The 27968-nt window shown below is 33.3% G+C and overlaps 1 protein-coding gene across 1 annotated transcript; it reads left to right on the forward strand.

Moving 5' to 3' along the window:
- Positions 1–3113: 3113 nt before the first annotated feature.
- Positions 3114–8344, forward strand: LOC143580028 (putative beta-1,3-galactosyltransferase 3). Its single transcript, XM_077063168.1, has 11 exons — positions 3114–3229; positions 4181–4277; positions 4360–4433; positions 4524–4732; positions 5096–5159; positions 5784–5856; positions 5954–6074; positions 7043–7130; positions 7213–7338; positions 7440–7549; positions 7994–8344. Exons 1-11 carry the CDS (start codon positions 3135–3137, stop codon positions 8140–8142), a joined length of 1206 nt encoding a protein of 401 aa, XP_076919283.1. The 5' UTR covers positions 3114–3134; the 3' UTR covers positions 8143–8344.
- The last annotated feature ends 19624 nt before the right edge of the window (positions 8345–27968 follow it).

The raw sequence follows: 27968 nt of genomic DNA on the forward strand, positions 1-27968 counted from the left end.
TTAACGAAAAGTTAGGATGTCGAATTACAAGAAAACAACGAATGATAATAATAAATATAAAATTGAATGATAATAATAATAATAATAATAATAATAATAAAAAAAAAAAAATGGTGATTCACAAACTCTCTTATTGATCATGTGGGAATATCCTCTAACCATTTTGTTAAAAGTTATATATATTTTTTTAATTTTTTAACACCTATGTTTTATATTTGCCTTATATTTGTGAGAATTTGAACCTACAACCTCATTTTTATGAAATTGAATATCATATAATTAGACCAATAGGCTATGTGAGTTGTTAAAGTTACATAGGTTTTATAAAACAAAATCTAAAGAAGTTTTATGAGTTTTTTTTTAAATAATATAGGTTTTGGCGACGACATGGAACCTATGGAGAAGGAGGAATAACGCTATTTTTTAGAACTTCAAATATTCTTATTTCAAGTTCGTTAAACTAATCAAGAAGAATGCCATATTATGGATTAAGCATAGAGCTAACGTCGTTAGTTTTGTAAATTTATTTTGAGTTTGTATCTTTTGTTTTAATTCGGGCTTGACCTGTTCGCTATAATAAAATTGCAGTTGTTCTTTGAATGACAAATTTTATAAAAAAGCTAGCAGGAAACTAACAAAAACCCCCAAGACAAACAACCAACGCAACAAAAAAGAGACGAACTAAACACCACAAAAAAATTGGGTGTCGGAAAATTGTTAAGCCGAAGCCGAAAAAAATTGGACCTTAAATTAGTTGATTAATTGGGTTTAAACATTAAAAATACATATTTTTTATAAAAAAGTTGAAATCAGGGCTTATTAGGCCCCGCCCTACCTAATAGCCGGTCTTGCCCCAAGTCACGAGAATCGTAGCATCAAGCTTCTTTGTGTTGTTATATGCCATAGAACTATCTTTAACAACACCGTGGGAATCATCAAGCCCTTTCTCGCTTAACACATAATCTCGAATATGTTCTTCAAGCATAATAAAATTATAAAATTGTTGTTAAAAAGAAAAGATTAAACGTGTAAGATGTATAACAGTGTAGGGACCACAAAAGTAATTACTAAGTGACAAGCATTTGGTCACAGTCAAGAAGAAGTTTTTTAAGACAGTAGGACACATGTCATTTGCTCAGTTGTCAGAATAGCATTCCCATGTCACCATAAACATGCTCTTTGGACCTAAAGAGAGTTACCTCACACCTATACTTAAAAGATAAAAATATAAAAATTTAACTTTAACGTGTTTAATACGGTGTGCACAATCGATTCGGTTCAGCTGTTAGTCTAAACTGAAGTTAATGAAGTCATCAGTTAATCTATTTTATTAATCAGTCGTTGTTGGTTAATAGGTTTGGTTTATTCAGTTGGTTTGATGATTTTCGGTTGGTTCGGTTAATAACCAAAACAAAACTTGGGATAAAACTTTTTGGTTAAATCACATGAAAATGAGATATAAATACATGAATTGGATGTATAAAACATGGAGTGGATGCATAAAAGTTATAAATATATGAATGGTTTTGTTCGGTTAATTTTGGTTAATCGAAGGTACAAAGAAAAACTGGCAATCGAATTTCGGTTAGTTGGTTTTCGGTTAATTCGATTTTCGGTTGATTTCGGTTCGGTTTTGTCGGTTTTTGGTTTGATTTTGGTTAGTAGTTCAATTATTGCTCACTCTAAGATGCGAAAGTCCCATTAAACGACCATTGATCTAAAATTGTCTACAATGTTACAACTCATTCTTCTCACATGTAGGTCTATTCAACATGTCACATCAGCTTTTTATCCATGTTTTTACAAACATACAACATACTTTTTAACATTAAATTACTTATTTTGTGAGAATAAAATAAATATCAAACTAAGAATGGTGCCCTTACGTACATGCAAAAGCTGCAATGGCCGATGGGAGGTGAAACAACGCCGTATATGAGGTGGATGAAAGCCACATCAGCTATGGGTGGGTTACAAACATGGCATAACATGTAACGCCTAGTTAAAATCGATTACATATTTGGCTATAAAATTTGCATTACATAAATGTGCTAGAAACATATCACATCATGTAAAATAGTATAAAGCCATGTTATAAGAGTATTTAGATCCCTTGCTTTATTTTTTACCCTATAATTTAATTAAACATCATACTTTTATTGTCTTTAACTTTTCCTCCACCTTAACGCCCTCCAATCTGCTAGCGCCTATGCCCTTGCGTATTGGTGTCCAGCGCCCTCTCACAGAAGGTGCTAACATGGCAATGTGTGGTAATAAAAAAATTGTTTGGACTAAAAGCAAGAATTTACGTAAACCATAAAAGCTAAAACCGTACTTAACTCAAACTTTCCTTACAAATAATTCGAAATGGATCCTTCCAAAAACGAGGTACCATTTAGTAATGGAAAACTGGTTTTAAAATAATCCTAACTATGAACTATTGACAAATAACCGTCTCAATTTCATATTTGGCTGGTGACGGTCCCAACTAAAATCGTGTTTTTTTCCACAGTCCGCGACTAACGGATGGCTAACTCCGTTAGTCTATTGCTTGCATGGCACGCATAGCAGACCGCTGAAAAAAAAAACACCTTCAGTTGAAACTGTTATTTGCCAATTAAGCATAGTTGGGATTATTAAAAACCAATTTTCTTAAAAAAAACATATGATTATTGCCACGTAATGCTACCACATAGATATTTATTGACAATTAGACGTGTCACTTAAGCATAGACTAATAGAAAGTTGATTAAAAACACACCTTTAGTTAGGACCGCTGCCAGTCAAAAATAAACATTTAAAACCAATATTTCTTTAGTAATTATTAGATTGTTCTAAGGGCAGAGTTTGTTAGTTAGTGGGTCTTCCCTCACTTGTCTTCAAAGTCCCTTCCCTGCAAAGAGATACATGGTTTGGTTGTATATTAATAATATTATTATACACACACATATATATATAAATAAATATATATAGAGAGACAACAAAACCGAAGGGATAAATAAAGGTGCAACTTATAATAGTACATATAACCTCTTTATATTAATATATATATATATATATATATATATATATATATATATATATATATATATCATTTGCTTCTGTTCTTCTTCAAACTAAACTATTATTAGGTTATGAAGAACAAAGGAGAGCAGCATGTTATATCACAAAGTTGGATGATTTTGTTATGTATATGCAGCTTTTGTGGTGGATTGATCTTCACTAATAGGTACACACATGATATTAATATGTTGTATACTTGTATTATAAGTTTGAGTCTTCAGGTTTTGAATATTGTTTGTGTTGAAAGATGCACACCAAGTGTTGATGTTATTCATATGAGAATAAGTTTAAAGATTTGGAGTTGTTGGTGTTTGAGTGTATGGTTCGGTTTGGGTTGGTTTTACCGGTTTGGCTAAATCCGAACCAAAAACCGAAACTTTGTTTTTTGATTGGGTTTTGGTTTTTTTGGGTTTTGGTTTCTCGGTTTTTGTCTGGTTTTGGTTTTGCTGCATTTGAGCTTGAAATTGAAATTTTTGGGCCGAAAAATAATTTTTTTTGACCAAAATAATGAATTTATGGTTTGGTTGGGTTTGTTTTTTTTTTTTTTTGGCCAAAACCGAAACTTTGGTTTTTAAACTTTTGAAACCGTTTTTGTTTTCTTGGATTTCGGTCTGGTTTTGGCTTTTCAGTTTTGCCATTTGAGCTTGAAAATTTGGGGATGAATAATAAATTTGGACCAAAATTGTGAATTTGGGCCTAAATCATTTTGTTAATTAATAACTAATTGACTATTATACATTTGGGCTTAAATATTTAAGTAACATATTTATTAAATTCTTATAAATTACTTAAAAAAATAAAAATATATATATATATTAATTCGGGTCAGTTAGGTTTTTTCTATTACATGCAAAACCAAAACCAAAACCGCTACTTAGAACTGTGTTTATAAAATATTGCAGATCTAATTTATGATGTCTGGTACTGTAATTTGTAGGTAAAGAAAAGATATATTTCCATCATTGGTTTTCAGAATATAATCATCATATGTACTTTGTTCTAAAACAAAATGCATAATAACTTCTTTTTTGGAAATTTATAAATAAATGGGTTGTTTGTAGTTTGGTGTCAAAAGCCAAAATTATTTATTTTTATTTTATAAAAATATTTATTACAGAATGTGGGCAGTGTCTGACTCTAAACTTATTACAAGACCAACTGCTGTAGAATCTGAAGGCCTAAAGTTAATATCAGAAGGCTGTGATCTAAGAAAGGTATGTTTTTTATTTTCAAGAAAATCTTGAAATTAAATTTTTGGTAAATTTTAATAATATTGATCGTGTTCGGGTCATTTAGTTGCAGATAAAGAATGTCAAACGCGACCCGAAACAAATATTCGGGGAGGTATCCAAGACTCATGAAGCTATACAGTGAGTTTTACTTGCTTTTAATCTTTTTAAGCATTTTGTATGTGAAATTTATGTTTTTTTTATTTATTATTACTATTTTTTTTAATATAGGACATTAGATAAAACGATATCGAGCTTAGAGATGGAATTGGCTGCAGCAAGGTCTATTCAAGAATCTATTGTGAATGGATCTCCAATATCACAAGAAGACGCAACGAGTTCGTCTGGAAAACGAAAGTATTTAATGGTTGTTGGAGTTAATACTGCGTTTAGTAGTCGTAAACGAAGAGACTCAGTACGGGCCACTTGGATGCTTCAAGGTTTGTGAAATCCAAATAATTAAGGTTTTGTTTCATCTCTAACGGGTCAGAGAAGTCAGATAAAAAAAATTGATATAACGATTAAAAAGGGTAAAAATAGGTTAAACTCGTCAAGTCGTCTAAAGTGTACTTAAATGCATAAAAACTTTCTAAATGATGGTTGTTATATTTCTCTGCTAAAATTTAAAAAAATGACTAAAATACCCTTTTGGGAAAACTAAACATGTACTTTCCGAAAACAATATCAAATCCGTAATATGGGTAAACCGTAGAGACAAACCGTGTAATTAATTCACAAGTGAATTAAGATTTTTGGCACATCTATTGCACTAACTTTGGTATCTTTAACTTTTAAATGTATAGGTGAAAAAAGAAAAAAATTAGAGGAGGAGAAGGGAATTATAATGCGTTTTGTTATCGGACACAGGTTTTATTTTCTTTCACTTTCCTAACGAGTGGTTCATTTTGACCCGTTGTATTGACTTTCGATACGAACAAAACCATTATTCCTACAAAATCGTTTATTTTTAACGAACTGGCCAAAGTAGAGTTCTTGGAATGGTCAAAATAAATGATTTGGTACGAGTTATGGAAATATAAAATGTTACAAACATAGTTATCGGGTCAAATTATCGCACCAAACCGTTTATTTTTAGCGAACTATAATTTTTTTTTTTTTAGAATTTAAAAAATAATGATAGTTTGTAACAATAATGAAAAGGCTATAGTCACTCCAAATATATAAACCAGCAAACTTTTGTATCAATAAAGCATATGATAACATAAACTTTTCAGAATTTCATGTGCCTAGATTTTTTTATGTTTCTAATCATTTGAACTTCCACCTTTAATGTGTGTGTATATTTTTATTTACTTATTTATTTATTTTTATTTATTATTATTTTTTAAAATGATTTAACTCTAAGATAATTGTAAGTTTTTTTATTGCATTGAAACAGATGGCAAGCAGGCAACAAGTTGCACCTTTAATGTGTGTGTATATATTTTTATTTATTTATTTATTTATTTGACTATTTCTATAATTTCGCAGTGCCACGGTAGGGGGTATACTGGACCGAGCTATTGAAGCTGAAGACAAAAAGCATGGTGATTTCTTGAGACTGGTATAAATTTTTATAATCTTTTTTAATGATTTTTGATAACGTACTTTCTTTAGTAGAAACTTTAATAATTAACCGTTACCGACGTGAATATGAGCAGGACCATGTGGAGGGATATTTAGAATTATCTGCAAAGACGAAAACATACTTTGCAACTGCTGTAAATATGTGGGATGCCGAATTTTACATCAAGGTTGACGATGACGTCCATGTTAACATAGGTAACTTTGGCCTCCCCATAGTTAAAGTCAAACTTTGACTTTAAATAGTCAAACAACTAGCATCCGCTTGACGGAGAAAATTAACAAAATGGCCTTGACATTTTAAATTTACCAATTGACCAGCACGACAAGTGTCTTCCGGCGAATAAAAAAGTTTGATTTTTTTCTCATCATCATCATCATCATCATCATCGTACTCAGTATATCCCACCAATAGCAATGCTATGGTAGGGTCTGAGGAGGGTAAGATGTAGACAGCCTTACCTCTATCCCATAGGGATAGAGAGGCTGCTTCCGGTGAGACCCCCGGCTCGATAGTAGTTTTGAATCAAGCCTTGGACATAAGACACATAACACTCAATCATCGGGACACCGGCTGATTGGTGCATGTGCCCTTGTCTTTCGGCTATCAACGCCACCACATGATGCCTGATTAACCTTCCGCCACTTTTAACGTTATTTTCACGTGATTAGTAAAATAACGTCAAAATTAGTGCAATTTTACTTTTGCCCACCCAAGGGTTCACACATATATACATTATATGTGCGCACCGCAAGCAGGGCGTAGTTTGATTTTTTTCTATTATATTAAAATGTGGCGCATGAGACATAATTGAGAGTCTAATCTGTCAGTGATTGGTGACACATGGAAATTATTAGAAATGAAAAATAAAAAGATTCAAACAGCTATTTTTGTAATTTCAAACGCTAAGTATATTTTGTTAATACATCAGTCAAAATGAATATTTTCGTGATTTTCCCAACTTACAATGATCTTAGGACTTTTTTCTTTTGACTTTGTATTTTTTTTAAAAAAAAAGTAATTATAATTCGTTGAAACCAACCAAACGATTTACAATGAAGTGGCAGGTAAGCGGGCAACAAGCTGCACCGCAACCCCCCTTTTGGATTAAATTTTGTATTAAACTTAACAACCTAACTCATGTGTGAATCTTGATTATATGCAGCCACATTAGGTCACACATTAGTTAGACATAGGAAGAAGAAAAGGGTATACATCGGATGCATGAAATCCGGTCCAGTTCTCGCTCAAAAGTAAGCCTTAATAATAATCTTGAATTTTAAATATCGAAAAACCTTCAAATTCTTGCATTTTTATTAATATTTGATGTAACAGAGGAGTAAGGTACCATGAGCCCGAACATTGGAAATTTGGTGAGTCAGGAAACAAATATTTTCGTCACGCAACCGGACAATTATACGCCATTTCAAAAGATTTAGCTACTTATATCTCATTAAACCAGTTAAGTTTCCTTTATTTATTTATATTTACTTATTTATTTATTTGTTAATTCATTCATTATATGTTGGTTTAATAATGTTGTGTTAACACAATAATTTCAGGCATGTGTTGCATAAATACGCGAATGAGGATGTTTCTTTAGGATCTTGGTTTATCGGGCTTGATGTTGAGCATATTGATGATCGAAGATTATGTTGTGGGACCCCCCCTGGTATAGTTTATCTAGTAAATAAGACAAGTGTATTTGATAAAACAGGTCGTCTTGGTAATGGGTCACAATGGATCGTGCTCTCTCATAACCGAAACTGAGGCATTGGGTCAAAATTTTGGCATTCACAAAAGGACCCCCCCCCCTTCACAAAAAAAAAACAAAGAGAAAGAATTTTCATCGAGTAAATAGCAAAAATACACGTGTCAAACCAGGTGGGTTTGGTAATAGGTCAAAATGGGTTGGGTTAAAGCATAACCCAAACTGACCCATTCAAAAGTGGGTTAAAATTGTCACATTCATAAGTGGGAAAATGGGTCAAAATGGACCGGGTTAAAATAAATCAGTTAAAACTGTCACATCTAAAGTACTAAATTTGTGTTTAGGTCTTATTAAAAGTGCTTATTTTTGTTTATTATTTTTTAAATAAACAACCTCAAATTCTAGATTGTGAATGGAAAGCTCAAGCCGGGAACATATGCGTAGCATCGTTTGACTGGACTTGCAGCGGCATTTGTCGTTCTGTCGACCGGATTAAAGAAGTCCATAAACGGTGTGGTGAAGGAGAAAATGCTGTTTGGTCGGCCACATTTTGAGTCGAGTCACTTGATGCGTTTTCTTTCTAAATATGGAAAGACTTGAAGATCAAGAAACCGAAGCAAAGGTTTATAAAGATCTATAAAAATGTATATTTGACACCATTGGATTGAAGAGGCCAGTTGAAGAGATGCCCTGCTATGCAAGATTTCTTCAAAATTATTATAATTAGAGGAATGCAAGCAAAGCAAGAGGCTCTTGCTCTTTACACATTGTTACTTTCTATTTTTGGTAATCATTATAATAACGCTTGGAGCAGTTTAAGGCTATATGGGTTCAAGTTGTAAGTGACATAGTGATTTTTTATTTTATTATAATAAATATATTAAATTTTGTATTTTTGAATTTTTTAGTTGTTTTTTAGAAGTGTAGAATTGAATTCCATAGATAAGTTTTTTTTGGGTCGGTTTATGATGGAAACTGGAAAGCACACCGTTTTTTCTTTGGTTTATCGAATATTGAAGCTAGCTTTGGTTTTGCCAATTCAACCGGAACCGTTGAAATATGTTTTTTTCTAAAATGAAGCTTATCAATACGGGTTTGCGCAAGCGAATGAGTGATGAGTATTTGAACAATGCTTTAATTTGTTCGGTCAAAAGAGACATGTTTGATAAAGTAAAAGAAGAAGATGTAACTGCTCGATTTCAAGCTTTCAAAAATGCTTTAATTTGCACCCATGTGTTTTTATTTATTATCGTGTTTCTACTTTTGTTTCGTTTACAATGCATGAAATACGGTAAATAAAAAATTTTGAACGTTACCCCTGAGATTTATGTTTAGATCTGCCACTATGATAGATTATAACAATGGGAAGTTATAACTGATAACGTTCATTTAGACAATCTATCATATGATCAACGTACCATTCGTCTCTATTGACCATTAGTTTTCAGTGATTGCATTTTTATGCAACTTTTCTTCAATCATGCAAATGGGATGCAACTTCCAACGTACAATTAACAAGGAATATTAAAATGGATAAACCTATTTAGCTCGATCTTCGCTAGGGCGATGTCCCCTTGGAGCTCCTCGGTTACTAAGGAGCTTCAATCCCTTGAACCACGGGGTTCAAAGTGCAAGAAATGCACATATTCTGGCTCAAATGTGTATTTCGTAGCTCCTTGCTTGTAAGAATGTTTATACTTATTTCTCTTTGATCTTAACCGCATTTAGCTAGATTAAAAATGACATTGATGAGACCAGTAAAATCAACAGAAGAAACCAAATTCATGTTAAAGTAGTGTGTTATAGGTCAGTATTAAAACTTTGAACCGTTAAGAAACTTCTGCTCATCGTTATAAACATTGTTAGCTCGTTAGTATCCTTTTGTAGACCGATAACTTCCGGTAGACTTTACTTGGAACCACTCCCCGGCCGTTTGACCCGTTCTATTATAAATTTTTAAGTTATGTATTTTTATAGTTAATAGGTTGATGTGACCTACAACTATAAATTTTGCCTTGTGACTTTTTATGGTTGACTTTTTGACTTTTTTGGGTCAACTAGAATTTAATAATATTGAGCATTTATATATTTAAAAAGAATTAGGTGTAGAATTAATGAGATGAAAATGATGGCATTATTCATAAGATGGGACATGAAAATGTGATTCAGCCATTAAGGGACCAAATGAAGATGAGTTTGGTGGCCAACAATTGCCAATGACATATGACCTAAATCCAAGCCACCAAATTGTTAGGTAAACTCATAGTAAAGATTTATTCCTAACATAAATACATCAATATCACACATATTATACATTTATACCACAACACATGAGAGACTGACATATATGTCGGATTGTTCGATGGTCCTCGAGGCTCAGGCGCCCTTAGATCCTTTTATAACGGTTTTTAGGCTGATGTAGTTTAATGCAAGATGTAGCACTGACCCGACATGTTCACCTAGATTGGCTCGATGGGTCGTTGTTGCAACAAGCAAGAAGAAATGTGAATAATCGGATGACAGTAATTTTATATTCGTAAGTTATGAATGTGGTTTTGAGAACTAAGAATATAACATGTTGTGACATTTGTCAATTTCGAGTTATTTTATACTTGTATTCTTAATGTATACCCGACCCGTTTTGTATCCCGAACCTTTCGATATTAACAAAATGATGAATTGTATGTTAAATATTTGTTTTATAGTTGTTGGATAAAAAAAAAACACCCTTTTCGGTTCTTAAAATTCCCCAAAAACGCTCAAAACGAACTCCAGGGACTAAAACTACCAAAATGGAGACTTGAAGGACCCATTTGTAGTTTGTGTTTTCTTGGGTCTATAACCAACCCATTTTCATGAAACACCCTTTATGAAAGACCCATTCAACTTACCCTATATACACACACCCATCTTCTTCTTTTGTGCTTGCTCATTTCTTCATTTCTCTCTCAAATTCTTGAATTCTAAGATTGTTCTTCATAAGCTAATATTTCATTTTAACTAACTTCTCAATACTTAAAGCTTGATGTTACAACATATATATAATATACACTCCTTGTTTACATTCAATCTTTCATTTCTCCGGTCTCGGCCGGTTGAAATGTCGGGCTAGTAAGGCAAGGTTACATGGAGGACTTTGTAGTCCTTGTTTATATATTTAACAAATCTAACCATATAACTTGTTATACTTGCTTAACTTCTACATATTTTAGTTTATTGTTCATATTTGTCAAGTTCCATGGTATTGGGTATGTGGTGACTAGCCTCGGTTTCATCCCGAGTTGAGAACCGAACCAAAAACCGAACTTTTGTTTAAAAGCATTATTGTTAACTTTTGAATGTAAAACTTGAGTATTATTATTTATAAGTTATTTTACAAGTTCCATGGTAATTGGGTATGTGGTAACCATCCTCGGTCTTATTCCGAGTCAAGGACCGAACCAAAAACCGAACTAAACCGAGTTCACTCGCTTAAGACACACAAGTGTGTTTTTAGCCACCAAAACTCATATTTTTCTTCAAGATTATATTTTAAATCAATTTTAGTTAATTTCTGAACATACTTGGCATGTCGGTAACCAACTTGATCTTATAACAAGTTCGAACCGATAAGGTCGTATACTCGCTTAACGAACGTTAAGGTTCTTCACAATAGAACTACATACTTGGTTAAGTCTATTTTGATTTTATTGAGTTATCTCATAACATTTATTATTTTGGGAAGTTAACTGTGAGTTTGGTCAATTATCAAGTCTCGAACCGATAAACCCGAACACTCGTTTAAAACCTCGTTTTGGTATTCTTATAACCAAGGGTTTTGCAATATCGCATTTTAACCCACATTATTACTTAACATAGGTTGAATTAAAAAAAAAAGAAAAAAACTAATGAATAGAATACCGAGACCCGGTTTCGAGTAAACTTATTTTACAAAACTCGTTTCTTTAATTTCTCAAATATTTACATTTTAAATCCTAAACTTTATTTATTTACTTTATTTGTCATGTATTTTATTTTAAACCCTTCCAAGACTACCTACTAACACGAGACCCGTTTAATATAGGTCTTGCTCGTTAAACCGATCTCTCCGATTATTCACGACACTATCTTTCAAGCTACTTGTTAATGTGAGTACTTTTTCATCTCCCGTTTTCCATCTTTCGTTTTGGGGGTGGCATTGCATACTTATTCAAATTCAAATGATTTATACTTGAGTCTTAAACCACAACACGTATTGTATATGTTTACTTAAATAAATGCTCGATTTGGTGTTATGTGCTTTACATGATTATGTGCAAATTCTTGAATGCTAAGGCGGGTAGCCTCTTGAATGCTAAGGCGGGTAGCCTCATCAAAGTATGATTATACGTTAATTCCGAGTATATATGGTATCCCCATATAAAAAGGTGTCGTCAATGTATTCTTATTGACGATTTCATTATTGTCGTCAATGTATTCTTATTGACGGTTTTATTATCTAAATTATTGCTATTATTTATTGTTTTCATATACTAGTTGTGGATTTCATACTATATACTTATTGTCCAAAACTATGAAAATTGCTCACCAACCTTGGTGTTGACAAACTCTATTTTATGCAATGTTACAGGTTTGATGTTAGCTTGATTGGATTACTTGAAGAAACTTATTATCTTGGCTTTAGGATATTAGAAAATAAAAGAACAAGTTATTTGTTTATCTATCTATTTGGCATTTTGTATGAACAATTGTTGTGTTATTTATGATGATATGGATTTAAATGAGTTGTTTAAATATTGTAACTTTATAGTGTCATTGTGCAATGAGCAATCATGTCGCGCCTCGACGTTTCCGCCTTCATTGGTCGGGGTGTGTAGATGCTGTTTTAATTATTTTATTATAACATCTTATAAAATTATTTTTATCGTACTTTCTCTTTGTTGTTTTCTTTACTTTGTCTTCAATAATCAAATAGGACATCAAATAATGGTGCGATTTATATTCGTAAGTTATGAACGTGGTTTTGAGAAGTAAGAATATAACATATGAAGAAACGTGGATCTACTCACTGGTAGCAGATCTACTTTCCTCGGGTGTGGTTACGATTCTTCACCGATGGTTTTTCTGGATCTGGGTTCTTCCACCTACAAAATGAACAGCGCCGTTAACTTACCCCTCAGAAAGGGACAGAGGGGTCCTCTTTGGGGTAACCCTCCGGCGTGAGAATAAGTATATGTAGGAGAAGATAATAATGTGAGAGTAAGGGAATCTGGAGAGTATTGTTTAATAGCTGAATACTGTATGTTACTCTGTATGATTGTGTGACTGTGTTTTTGTATATCTTTCCTTGTGGAGTTGATGTTGTATTTATAGTGCTAGGGTTTCCACTGATTGTGCTGAGACCAAATTAGGGTTTTGTTGGCCTCCTTCAATCGATTTGCGCCACGTGTCCTTGGAGACACCTGGTGCTTTTTCATTGGTTATAATCACGTGGTAACCCATGAGTCATGCTGAGCTGTCCACCTTTCATTTAGCAGCTGTCAACATCAGCATATCCTTATTCCTTAAAAAGATGCCTTCTGGAAGGTTGTCTGACGTGCACAATCAAGGTTGCCCTAATCCTGATTTGGATAAGGACGAGGTTGATTATGTGCATGTGTGATATGCGCCCATCCTGAGGATGCGCGAGGTCTTCTCTTTATTCTCACGCGCAGATATTTCATGCGTAGATGTGATACGCACAAGCATGTAATACGCGTCACACGCGGATGCCCCACGCGCAGCTGCGCCATGCGCAACTGTGATATGGGTGGGCATGTATGATGCGCGAGCATGTGATATGCGCCGCGCGCGGATGCGCCACGCACGATGTGATATGCATAAGCATATATGATGCGTGAGCATGTGATACGCGCGAGCATATGTGATGCATGAGCATATGTGATGCGTGAGCATATGTGATGCTTGAGCATATGTGATATGTGCAAGCATGTGATGCTTGAGCATATGCGATATGCGCTGTGCGCATAAGTTTTGGCTTTGTGCCTTGATAATATCTTTGATTTCTAATGTCTTGTATATATCTTGTGGTTTGACCCGCCCCGCTCGATGTTGAGGCGGGTACATACCTCTTCAACATGTATATGCTAATTTAATTATTTCATTATAACGTCTTATAAAGTTACTTTTATCGTACTTTCTTTTTGTTTTTCTCTGTACTTTGTCTTCAATAATCAAATAGGACCTCAAATAATGGTGTAATTGTATTGACTACCAAGAGACATGTTGAAGACAACAATTTATAAAAGAGTGGTGCTGTTTATTCAGTTAGTCAAAGAAAAACAACACTTACAACGACAAGTCCGTTTAGTCAAGGAAAAACGACAATTATGTGTTTGTGCGCTCTAGTTGATACGTTTTTATTTGTAGATTTTTTATATGATGGGTGGCGAACATAATCTTTTCAAAGCGAGTGCAATTTTGAATTAATTTTCTTAAACCAGTTCTGCACGATTTAGCAAACCGAAATAAGGATCTTCACTCGCATGAAGTGTGTATAGCGAACTAGTGCGCGCATATGTTGCAAACACATGTTGTCAAAATTCGACTGTAACAAAACTGTGCTTATGAGATTTTTATTTCAATATATGATTTATAGTAATGTTAAGGGAATTATTTTAACATGCATCTATCACAAAACATGTATCAGATACAATTTGACTCAAGAACAACATGAATTTGAAAACTTACGAATTCAATCCGAAACTGTGATTAATTCTTAAACTAAATCTTCACCAAAATGATGAGATTACAATGAGTCAAAGAACAAAGAACAAGAAACAATTACAGAGCAATCTCTCAATCGAACACTCAGATTAAAAAACAAGATTCATCTAACATTCTAACAATCTAGAGACCTATATGAACGAACCCTAGTTTCGGTGATTAAAAGAAACAACATTGAGAGGAAAAATAACCGCAATCAATATTCCACAGCTCAACCCTTTAAGCGTTTTTATTTCTTCATGTATCGCATTTAAGCCCCTCATCATCCAACGACTTCACTTTTTAGCCTCTCAACTTTACAGCAACTTTCATATCCAGCCCTCCATCTTCAAGTATACTCTACAAAGAGTATTTCAGGTATCAAATCAAACTCAAGTTTGCTAATGAATTGACTACCTTTTTAACGGTATCCCATGTTTATTATAGATGAAACATATAAGTTATGAGTCTATATTATGAGTTGAGAGTGGTCCCGGGGAAGGGGGGGGGGGGGGGGCAGTGTTGTCACAGTTCATTGTATAGATTAATGATTGTTGAATATAACATGCTTTTGAATTTTTAGCCTATATTAAAAAAGTACATAATAAGTTATTCTATATTCTCAAATATTTGTTACTTGATCTTTTTATATGCTCATGATAAAAATTCATGTAATGCATAAATCATATGCAATATCTAAAACTCGTCATTGATTAGTTAGATACTTTTAAAATATAAGTCATCATTCATCAGGTAAAAGAAACGGGTTCGATATAAAAGATGTTGGAGATCGGGATGGATGATGTAGGAGTGAGAGTGAGTGATGTAGTGGAGTGAGATGGTGAATAAAAAATAAAAAATAATAACAAGCCCAATAACCTATCTATTATCCATACTTAATGCTTCAAGGCTCAAGCCTCCAATTGTCGCATATTTTAGAGACTTAGACCCAATAACTTTACCGATGCTGTAAATGATCTGGGCTTTGCCACTAAATGTAGGCCCAACCCTTGTTATCATCTAATTAGAGATGTAAAAAAGTGTTTTTTTTCCAAACCGACCCGGTTTTTAAACCAAACCTGTTTGGTTAAACTGGTTCGGCTTAGGAGCATGAAAGCTCGAACTGGTTCAAATTGATTTGGTTCGGTTTAGAACCGGCTTAAAACCAGTTTAAACCGGTTTGGTTATGCAATTCAAAAAAGGCTGTGGGCTGTGTGGCACAATTTATTACCCGTTTGTCGTCCATTTCGATGTACAAAATATTACTTATATTAATTAAGAAGTAAAAAAAATTAAAAGTGTTAATTAGCTATAAAGTTTATATATGGTTTTAGTACGGTCAAACCGTTATAACTTTTAACCATTGATTCTATAAAACCAACTGGTTTAGAGTCCGGTATGGTTTCAAAAGATTGTTTAATTAAAAAAAATGAAAGCACTTCTGTTTAATAACTAGATGAAGTAAGACTATCTACTATGGTGATCATTTATCGCAACCGGTTAAAAAGTGGCACAAAAAGACAAAAACATTTTAATAAAAAAATTAGATATTTTTTTTTGTCCACAACCAGTTACAACCTAGGTTGTTTCAGCAACATAAGTTTGCAACCAAACTTGTATATAACTTGGTTTTTTCATGAAAAGTACAACTTGTAATACTTTTTTTAAAAAAATGCAATGACACGATTTTATTAATAAAAAAATATTGAACATTTTGAAATAAATTTTATTAAAAATGAAGCATTTTTATTTTATAAAATATTGATTTAGATTGGGTTGTGATAGTGAGTAAAATATTGGATTGGATTGGGTTGAGTAAAATATGGTTGGGTTGGGTTGGGATAGTGGATAGACATAGCCGTAGGCCTGTAAACGAACCGAACGTTCGTGAACTATTCGTGAACCATTCGGTGGGAAGTTTGTTTATGTTCGTTTATTTAATAAACGAACGAACACGAACAAAATATTTGTGTTCGTTTAATTAAACGAACGAACACGAACAAAATATTTGTGTTCGTTTAATTAAACGAACGAACATGAACACATGTTCCGTTCGTTCATTTATGTTCACGAACGTTCGTTTATGTTCGTTTGTATCTGTTTATTTATGTTCATTTATGTTTTAATAGAAAATAATTACCTATTATCTCGATGAGTAATCTAATTAAAGGTTTTTATATTTTTTAATTTGAGTTCATTTAAGTGTTTTCATTTACGTTCGTTTATGCTTGTTTGTGTTCATTTACATTTGTCATCTATGTTCATTTATATTCGTTTATCTTTGTTCAGTTATGTTCGTTTAGATTATAAACAAATGAACATAAATGAACACAAATGCTAATTTTTAAATAAACGAAAAATGAATATAAATATTTGTTCGATTAAGTGTTCGTATTCGTTTAAAGTAAATGAGCGAATTAGAACATACCCTTGTTTGTGTTTGTTTGATTTGTTTACAGACTTTTATTATTCGTATTGATGAATAACACAGTCTCAATTTCTAGGCTCTATTGATTTTTGTGTTTGCTTGTGTTCGTGAACCGTTCGTGAACACATTCATTGCCTTAATGAACTAACACAAACATAAAATATCGTTTGGTAAGTGTTCGTGAACCGTTCGTGAACACATTATTTTCTTAACGAATGAACATGAACAAGACCTTGTTCGTGTTCGTTCGGTTCGTTTACAGCCCTACTAATAGCCGAAAATAAAACATCATAAATACGTTTAAATTAAATTAGAAAAAGTAAATTCAAAATAATATATATATATATAAAACAGTTAATGTTTTCAACGAATATTTAAAGCTTTAATGAATATCGTAGTTTGTGGCTTGTGTCCATGTTAATGCGTTTTAAATGCAAGAATTTAATATGCGTTCCTTACTCAATTTTTCAAATTCCTCCCTTCTTCAACGTTTTACCATTTTTATTAAATATTTTATATAAATTTTGATGATGCTAAGTTATTAAAGTATAAAATAACAAATATTTATAACTAAAACTTGGTAATTACATCCTTGTAAATTTTAAAGAGGTTTTTTTACCGGTTTATTAAAAAGATGGTAATTAAAAATTTACGATTATCAAAACATAAAAAATGATGAAAAGTTTAAACTAACTTTAAAATTTTGATTTTGAAAAAAAAAATCCATAAAAACAAATCATTTAGATACGTTTTTTTTGCTTTTGAATCATCATTTTGTATAATAAATTAAATTATATACGAAAATAATTTAACTTGTTTTTGGAACATCACGAAAACAATTTAATTAGTCTACAGATACGTTAATTACAGGTGACAAAAGTCCGTGAGTGATGCATATTGAATAAAAGTTTGCCTTTTAAGGTTAGGATCTAGGAATGAAATAAAAGTACATATAAATTTGTTAAAAATATTATTTTAAACATACGAGATTATTTATTATTTACTATCACACCTATATATTTTGTTATCAACAAAAAAAAAATATAATTACAATGGTATTAGAGAGACACAACAATTACTAGTAAATATAACATTATATACGAAAATATAAATTAGAACAATGAACAAAAATTATAAATAAAAAAATATTAACTAATTATATTCATTTTCTAGAGTAAAAATTATATATAAAAAAATATATACACACACAAAAAAAACATATATACACTTAATCATCAACGGTTGTCGCCCATCATCGCCACCGTTCTCTTTGACAAAACTAACAATCAAATTACACACCGAAAAAGCAAAAGAAAAAAAATAGATAAATTATTAACCGCTTTACCTTTTCAAGTAATAAGAAGATTAGAAGCAACATGCACGTGATATTGGCACGGCTCAATCAGAAAGCAACATTCAACACACAATATGAACGTTATGTTCTTATTGAACCGAACCAATATCTCGTTCGACTGCTTCTCCAACACTCAAACCAAAACCCAAGTAACAAAGTCACATACATAGATGTTCATGTGTATAAAAAGCAAATAAATAGGAATGGGAGGTAGAAGAGGTAAGGATGTTGGTGGTGGTGGCATTGAAGGAGTGAAGTTAATGATTCCAACTACCCAAGCAATGGAATTAAGAAGAGTGGGGGAAGTTGGAATCTGAGTTAATGAAGGGGCAGGAATTGAGAAAAGATGTCACGGGGACAATTTATTAGGGCTGGTATTGTCATGCCAGAGGATGTTTTCCCTATGTTTTAACCATAGGTTAATTGCATCATAATAAATAGAGGGAAAATTGGTTTTTATTGGTCCTAACTATTTCATTTTTGTCGACGCTGGTCCCAACTTTCATTTTGGCTGGCAACGGTCCCAACTTTCACATACGTTTCTTCTACAAGTCCGCGATTAACAGAGTACTAACTTCATTATGTCATTGCTGACGTGTCCATCCTACTTGTCAAAAAAACGTTATGTGGCAGCCATCTGAGTTGTCAAAGACCGGAGAATCAGAAACCCCTACCGGACTCCGACCTCCCACGCATCGCCTCCATCAAACTCAAACCCACCTCCCCACACCACCGTCCCGCCACCCCCCCACCACCACCGCCCAACGCCGCATCGGCCACCGTCACGTTCACCATTTCCGGCCACCATCATGCTTGCGGAGTTTTGAATCTGCTCGAGCCGTTTCCCCATATTTGTTATTCATCTTAGTTCATATCCAATTGCCTTATCCCGTTTTTTCCGGCGACCCACCCCCCGTGTTCTGATTCAGGAACCCGATTCATATATGATAAATTGGGGGGTTTGACTCCAAAGGCACACCCAAATAAAATCCCCAATTTATCTCAAGAACCCTAACTGAATCATTGAATCAATTACAATGTTTGGCCGTCATCACCGTCATCGTTCAACTTCTTCGTCGCATCGGCTTTCAACTTCGGTGTCGCCGTCCTCTGCCGCATCGGCGTTCAAATCCGGTGTCGCCATCCTCTGGTCCGGATGACGTCATTCGTCAAGGCTTTCTCTTTCGACGAAACGAACGAGGTTACGATTAACGGTGAGAAGGTTGTGAATAAGCCTCCGATATGTACTGCGGATGAGTTGCGATCTTGGAGGATGACTAGCGATCTCTTTCCTCTGGTTGCCGGAAAAGAACCGTCATCGGAGTTGGTGAAGGAGAGAATTGGGGATTTTGATTATGAATGTAAAATTGTTATATAAAAACTAATATCCACGTAGGCTGCCATGTCATATGTTTTTGACAAGTAGGATGGGCACGTCAGCAATGACATAACGGAGTTAGTACTCTGTTAGTCGCGGACCGGTGGAAGAAACGTATGTGAAAGTTGGGACCATTGCCAGCCAAAATGAAAGTTGGGACTAGCGCCGACAAAAATGAAATAGTTGGGACCAATAAAAACCAATTTTCCTAAATAGAGTAAACTGCAATTTTCGATTATATGGTTTGTTTAAATATACGGTTTTAGTCCAATGGTTTCAAATTTGTGATTTTCGTTATTGTGGTTTCATTTCACTTGAATTAAACCCGAATTTACTAAACCCGTTAAGTCTGGTCGTTAAACCCATCAGCGTGTCATTTACGCGAGGGGCGATTTTGTTCTTTTTTCTCCAAAATACACCCCGGTCCTAATTCGCATGCCCCTGACGTGAGGGGCTTGCGAGCTTGGGTGTATTTTGGGGAAAAAAGGACAAAACGGCCCCTCCCGTGAATGACACGCTGACAAGTTTAACGACCAGACTTAACGGGTTTAGTGAATTCAGGTTTAATTGCAAGTGAAATGAAACCACATGGACGAAAATCGCAAATTTGAAACTATTGGACTAAAACCGCAGATTTGGACAAATCACATGGACGAAAACCACAGTTTACTCTAATAAATATATATGTTACAACATTCTCAGCAGGTTCTCTATATTATTGTGAGTGAGTTCTGTATATTATATAGAGTAGTTGTAAGTGGTTGTAAGTATAGGAGATAAAGAAACTTTTATTGATGAGTAAATTTGGAAAAGCGCTGCTCACGCTTTATAATTTTTATTGAAAGTGCTTGTGAATGGAGGAGAAATGAAAATGCAATGATAAAATGTAAACAATAGTATTCAATTGAAGAGGGGAGAGAAAATGTAGTTTTTTAATGTAATTATAGAGATGCTGATAAGAATGCTCACATAACATGTATATAGGTATGGACAAAAATCGATTTCAAATGAGTAATAGAACGAGGAATAGATTCGGAACGAAGATGTAACAGGTTATATTTGGTGTGGTTATAGAAAAGACTAGCAAGAAGTTAAACACTACAACAATAATGGAAACTGGTGAACGATACCAGCTATAAAAGTAGCTGCAATGCAGTGTTTTCGACGCTCATGAATGAGAAAGCCACAACAGTATGCATTTTGTTGATTCGTCCATGACAATTTGTGATGAAGAAGTGTGTGGCTACGGGTGACCTCACACACGAGATTGTGGACACATTAGGTTTCTAAAAATTTACTTTCTTTAAATAAACAAATAATAATAATATTGATGATGATGATTACTCGATACACTTTATAATAAATAAACGTGTTAATGTGTATGAAAAGGATAACTAAAAATGATGGTGACATGACATGCACTTAAGCAAAAGGTAAGTCATGCATTGCGAATGGACTAACGTTTTGTTTTAAGAAAAAATATGAATCTGTTTATTTCACGTTCTTTTCACATTTGAAGGGATTGTTTCAGGTTTATGTAGTTTACGCATTAAAGGTTTATTGAAGCATGTATTATGTGATTGATAGGTTTGAGTCTAAACCGGTTTTAAACCGAAGTAATGTCCAGCAGATTTAGAATGTGCTTGGTTCCTGATATTTATGTTGGCATTCCTGTATTAGAACCGGAAATAATAAAATAGAAACAATAAATGATAACGGTGAACCGGACTTGTGTTTGACACAATTCCCTTAAACAGATTCGCGGTCTATTCCCAGGGTACTCCGGTTCGAAGCAGTAGCGGAGTGCCGGACTTGATCACTTGTCTGAAACGAAACCGTAATAATGCTGCAGCGGAGAGGATGAGAGAGTTGTGTGTTTTCTCGGGTTGTATGAAATGAAGCATTTCATCTAGTTTTATAACAATAAACTCATAACTTATTGTTGACCATTAGTGCATAATAATAACTAGTAATTATCATAATAATGGTCATTAGTATAATGAAACTGAAAGATAATAATCATTAATATCATTGACTATTCGGTTAAGAGAAACTGAAAATTAATAATCATTACCTGAATGTCATTGACTTTCAGTTACGAAATGCACCAGCGAGCAGTCTCAAAAAACAAGTGCAAAAAAAAACCGCCTCACGCGGGCCCAGGTTTTCGGAGTTGCATTCGTGTCCACGGGACGTGCGGGCACGCACGAGTTCATTCACACACAAATATACCCAAAATTCCAACATTTATTTTTTAAAATATAATATGGTTTAGTTTAGTACGGTTTAAGCTTGATCAACCACGCAACTTAATTAAATCTTTGTTTTGTTATGTTTAAAAAAAAATAGTTAAATAAAAAAAAAGCTGGTTATTACGTCCTTATTTTCATTCACATAAATTGTCGTGGTGGTTTTGTTGTTGTATGCATTAATTATTGCAGTATTTAAATGTTTTATGGTGTATTTTTTTTCTTTTATTAGTTACTCATGGTAGTAACATGCTAGCATGCATAAATTGAAACCCTTTGCAAATCACTTAATTGCAAATATTAATGAATAAACAACAACTTCTAGCTTGGTCTAGCAAATATATTGTTTATTTTTATAAACAATATATATAAAAGATATACAATGATTTTTTAATTAAGCCGACCATTAGCTTAGTCAACTGACAAATGTATATGTATTACTACCAAATGATTATAGTATCTAGTTTCAATTTAGACATCGGATGAAATGGTAGAAAAAAAATTATTAGTTGTTAAAAAAAAAAATTTAACCCGACCACACTATGTATTTACATATGACCTTTGGGCACTTGTTCATCATCGTCAACATGAAAAAAGAGAGTAGTTTGGGTGTTTAAGATAATTTGTAAACCCCAGACAATTTATGACTCTTTTACATTTATATGTGTATACATAATCAAAATTGCTAAAGGGAACCACATTTAAAATAACCTTTATGTTTTCCCTTATACAAATGCGGGTTGACTTCACATACATAGTTTTCTACAAGTAGGAAGGGTACCAAACGAAGACGGATTGAAATCAAACTATCAATATTGAAATCGTGTCGTTAAACTCTACGATATTAGATTTTGGGTTTCGCTTTTCGATTTTTCTAGCTTGTAGATTTTAGAATTTTTGTTTATATCATTGTGTCTTTTTGTTTATCATTATATATTTTTATTATTTTCGTCATTGTGTCTTTTATTCTCAACATTATGACTTTTCCCTCGACATTGTGTTATATTACTCAACAATTTATTATATTTTGCTTTGCATTGTGTTATATTTTATGATCCATTGTGTCTTTATACCATTCTTAGAGTTAGGAGACTATGTATGATAACTTAATAAGTACAAATACTATATTATATGCCATAAAAGTTTTGGTATATATTTTTTATTTATAGAAATATATATTAATTGTCGTTTATTCCTTTTTATTATTAAATAAGATTCTAATGTTTTATTTGATCCAACTTTCGGGGTCTTTAGCGGCGACTTTCTTTTGTCGATCTAACTTCTGTGGCGAACCTCACAAGTCAATAATAAGTCACACAACGGTTATAACACAATGGAAACTCCATTTGTTGTTGTAATCTAACCTCTATCAGATGGTATGGGTGGATTTTGGGTCTAATGTTTATTATTATTATTTTTTAAAAAGTTATTTGAACTTGGGCTTGGTCTTATGAAGTTCTATTTCTTAGTCTTTCTTTATTTTTACGTTTATTTCATAATAATTTCTGGTTCTTCGGCTTTAAACAAAATTTATTTTTTTTAAAAGATTCACGGCTGGCCCAAACTCAAATTACTTGGTTGGGCAGGTCTCAATACATACATGCATACATACACACACACACACATCTATATATATATATACATATATATAGGGGTGGGTTAAAATAAAAAAAGATAGTTTTCTAGGAAGACTAGGAATAAATCATAGCCATTGGATCATGTTAATCAATGGTTGAAATTTAAAATTACCAAAAACCGATATAGTTTCTTAGAATTACTCTTTCACAATTATAACCGACATAGTTTACTAGAATTATTCTTTTACCATAGGTTTTAATGTCAAATGTCAAAAATCTATTAGTTATTACCATTCCTAGGAAACTCTTTATTTTTATTTGAACCATTTTCTATATATATAGGATCAAGATCATGTGAGAACTTTTTGGGAATTGAGAACTATGAGAACCATTTTGGACCACAAAAAAACCCAAAAATAAAAAAAAATCATAAAACAAAAAAAACACAAAAATAAAAAAAGTAAAAAAACCAAAGTTCTTATTTATCATCCCGGTTTCTAAAAAAAGTTAAAAAAACGTTAAAAAAAATTCTCGGTTTAGCTAAATTATACATATATGTACACACATGTTTTTTTTCCTATACACATATGTATAATTTAAGGTAAATGATAATATACATATGTGTACATTACTGTTGGGACCAGGATCTTTGATCCTCGAAGATCAATTATCATTGGCAGCTGTTACCAGGATTAAGGATCCTGAGTAGTTGAAGGATCCTCAGCAGTCGACTTCAATTATATTTTAATCTATTTTTTGCAGGTATAACACGTGCTTACTATAATCCCTATTCTTGCAAATGAGATATTTTACCTTTTCTTCCCTTCTCGTCCAAGCTAATAAACTGTCAAGTTGAAAAGGTAAAGCGAACGTGGCCGAGATTGTAGCTTAGTTAGTTATTAGCCGTTATATTTCCTTGTATATATATCGAGTTATAGCTAATCAACACACACAGCACTTTATGTCACAACCCGACTAGCACAATGCGGAAGCGTAAAAGGGGAATGTAACAGACACCTCTGATACCAACACATTGTTTATAAAGAAACATTACAAACTAATCTACAATATATTACATTTCTTTGTTCTATCGTTGTTTTCCAGTCTAGGTGATACAAACAAAACTAGTTCGTTAACCAAACGTTCTTACTACAAACGTCTTTGCTTCTATTCACATAGCATCAACCACACACTTTAGGCAAGTGACAGATCACCCAATCATTCCGATTTAGGTACACCTGAAAAACAGTTTAAAATGGGTCAACTACTAGAGTTGGTGAGTTTCACGAGTTTCAAGAAAACAGTAATGAGTATTCACAAGTCAACACTTGTAATCATGAAATAAGTATGTATGTATGTAAATGATGTATGTGATGTAATTATGCTAAGCTACAGTGAAGCCTGGACTTTTTTTTAGAAACCGGGATGATAAATAAGAACTTTGGTTTTTTTACTTTTTTTATTTTTGGGGTTTTTTTTTGTTTTATGATTTTTTTTATTTTTAGGTTTTTTTTGTTTTATGATTTTTTTTTTTGGTTTTTTTGTGGTCCAAAATGGTTCTCATAGTTCTCAATTCCCAAAAGGTTCTCACATGATACTGATCATACATATATATATATATATGATTTTTCCTTAAAAAATACACTATCGAACGATAAGCGTGACGGGGTCGGGACCCGCTTTGGCCCATTAGAAGATCCGCCACTGACTAAAAGGAACTTGATACTTCTTGTAGTATATTGGTCAGGCTAAGTATAAAATGAAAACCCACTTGAGTTGTAAAAACTCTAGAAACTCATTCTCAACCACATGTTTTTAATTAATGTTTAAATCTTGTGGTACACCATTAAAGTGAATAAAAAATGTAAATATAAATATAACATTTTCTCTTTCATGAAAACATATATAAAAATTAGTAAAAAAATGTTAAAAAGTAGCAAAACATTTTTTTTATGTTTTGATGTTTTGTATTAAATATTACAACATATATTACATGTAACTAAAAAAAATATTGTTTTATATTTTTAAGTACTTAAAAAATACAAAGTTACAATAAACCCTGATATCAGTAATTTGAGAATCACACTCTCCACATACCACGTCGTCCGACTATACCCTCGTCTGGTCCACCATCCTCGATCGGCCATCACTTTGACTAATTTGTGAGTTTTTGTATGCTGTAAATTTTAATTTTATAACATATATATTTTTTATGATTTAATTATTGGTGGATTGTGATTATTATTATTAAAAGGTTTCGATTGTTATTAGTGGAATCAGTTACAACAAATTTATTACTATTACTAGCAAAAGTGTTCGCGCGTTGCTGCGGGTTCGCACAAGTTATCTGTTCGTATTGGTTTTTAATGTTTGTTGTGGTGCGTAATGGGTTATTAGTGCGAGCAAGCTGCCGCATGTGCATATGGTTTGCTAGATTTTTTTTGGGATGGGGATGCGCACTAAAATATTAACGTATGCATATGCATTGGATACATTGTGTTTTGTGAAATATTTGTTAATAAAGTAGGTCTGTATGGGTTTTGTGAATTTTAATCAACATAAAGAACTGAATGTGTGTTAATTGGTGAGTACTTAAAGTTGAAATTTAATCAGCAAATGAAAGAAATGCTCAAATTAAAGCCACTAAATTGTCGGTCAACAAATTGTAAAAAGGTAAAGTGATAGGAACAAAAAGTTTTTGTTTGGGGCATCACAAACTAACAAGTAGGAATGTGATGGGAATTAAGAAAAGGATACAACGTTAACAGACTTAAATAGCGGGAGAGACAAGGGTCTCAGTGAAGACTGCCCCTTTTTCGCTGCCAAACCAATTAAAGTAGTAGGCATGTCTTAACGGTTTGTTGACGACCGCAATCTCATATAGTTTTGTTGTGCCAGCCATAGCAAACAGATTTCGTTTGTAACGTAATGTGTAATGGGGATCCACGAGTGCAAGGATATTGATGGGATTACAGGGGTTGTGAACATGGGGATCTACTTATCTCGAAGTAGGGACCATAGGTTGTATGATGTGTTGCGGCTTCCCTGAGTTAGGAGCATTTGCAAGGAGTTGTCAATGTTTCCAAATGGACCCTAAAAGTTGATTTTGATGGAATAGGAGGGAAGACTATCTCTTTAACCTGTTCTGTTATCGTGTGAAATTTAATAACAACGCTTGTAAAGACAGACCAAGCCTCCGAAACGAAGAAGTGCAACGCATGTTGACATAGAGTTTCGTTCCACACGGAAGTCGTTCTTACATATACCAGTTTTGTGTTGAAGGGTATTTGTGTCCATGTTGTTGTTTGTGTTGTATAAATGTGTCATGTAATGAAACCCGTGACACGTTTAATATGCAAAACTCTGTAGTCATTTGAAGGGCCATTGTATAATCCCAAAGGGTCTGTGATTGTGTTATAAAAGCCATGAGATTCATTTGTTGGAAGGCGTTTGTATGCCATGGTTGTGGGTTTCCATATAACCAACTCCTTGGTTTGTAGCAAGGTATGACATAGTGTGCAAGTATATTGGTGGCCATAGTGAGTGGTTGGATGGGGAAGCGAATTATTGATCAAGGGCCATAATAAGCTATTTCCGTCAATCGGATAAGAATACCAATCATTCCTGCGTACCAATGCATTGATTTAGTATTATCAAACAAAACCTTATTATGAATCCAAATGTTGTGTTGTGATGCTTCAAATGCAAATAAGTGGTTTATCTATTCACTCTCATGTACATTGCATTGATTTAGTCTCATTAATTCAAACGTTATTATGAATCCAAATTCCATGTCCCGTTAGGAATTTAGAAACTTTTTTCTAGGAATTTGAGAACTGATTATGCTTCTAGGCAGGGCCTTAGGTCCTATACATAGATTGGCCTATGTCTAGGGTACGGTTTCGGTGACGGTAAAAATTTGTTTTAAACATTGTGTGTGTACGTGTCATTAGTAAGTGAACTTATGGCTAATGAAAACCAATAAAGGCCAAAAATCTAAACAAATTCATTAAACAATATAATAGTATGCTAGTGGGTCTTAGCGTAAAGGACTTGTAAATGACCTAATAGTGTGTTTCGTTGGGCGTCTTGTGTGTGTGTGGGTGTTGGGGGGGGGGGGGGGGGGGTTGAGAGCTCAAGACGAGTCGCATGGGAAAATGCGCCTCTAACTCATATCACTTTCCTTTCCTTTTTTTTTCGTCTTGAGCACTTAAAATCTCCAAGGCGGCCATGCTTCCAAGTAAAAGAAAAGTGATATGAGTTAGAGCGCATTTTCCCATGTGACTTGTACATGAAGGGGTATTTTAGTTTGACAGATGTAGTTGTGTTAAGCAGACCAAGTTTCCTATCTGTATTGATCATTGACCATAATGATGTATCATGTAACACGTTATACATGATACAAACCAAGGAGATTGAAGGAGAAAGGAGAAGATTTGATGGAGTGAAGGGAATTTGGAGATTTAACGGAGAAAGAGAGAAGTGTAAATTGAATTTGAATTTGAATTTGAATTTGGAGCGTTGCCTAATCACCCTTTATTTTTTTTAACGGCGCCTTAATGATTATGTGTAAGAATTTAGGAATAAAAAAGTAATATATTAAAAATAAAAATCTAAGAGATAATAATAAAAATAACATACAAGTACTAT

This window comes from Bidens hawaiensis, unplaced genomic scaffold (assembly GCF_021521415.1).
Source record: "Bidens hawaiensis isolate Kalapana, Puna unplaced genomic scaffold, B.hawaiensis_p1.1 tig00030203_1, whole genome shotgun sequence".
NCBI classification, from domain to species: Eukaryota; Viridiplantae; Streptophyta; class Magnoliopsida; order Asterales; family Asteraceae; genus Bidens; species Bidens hawaiensis.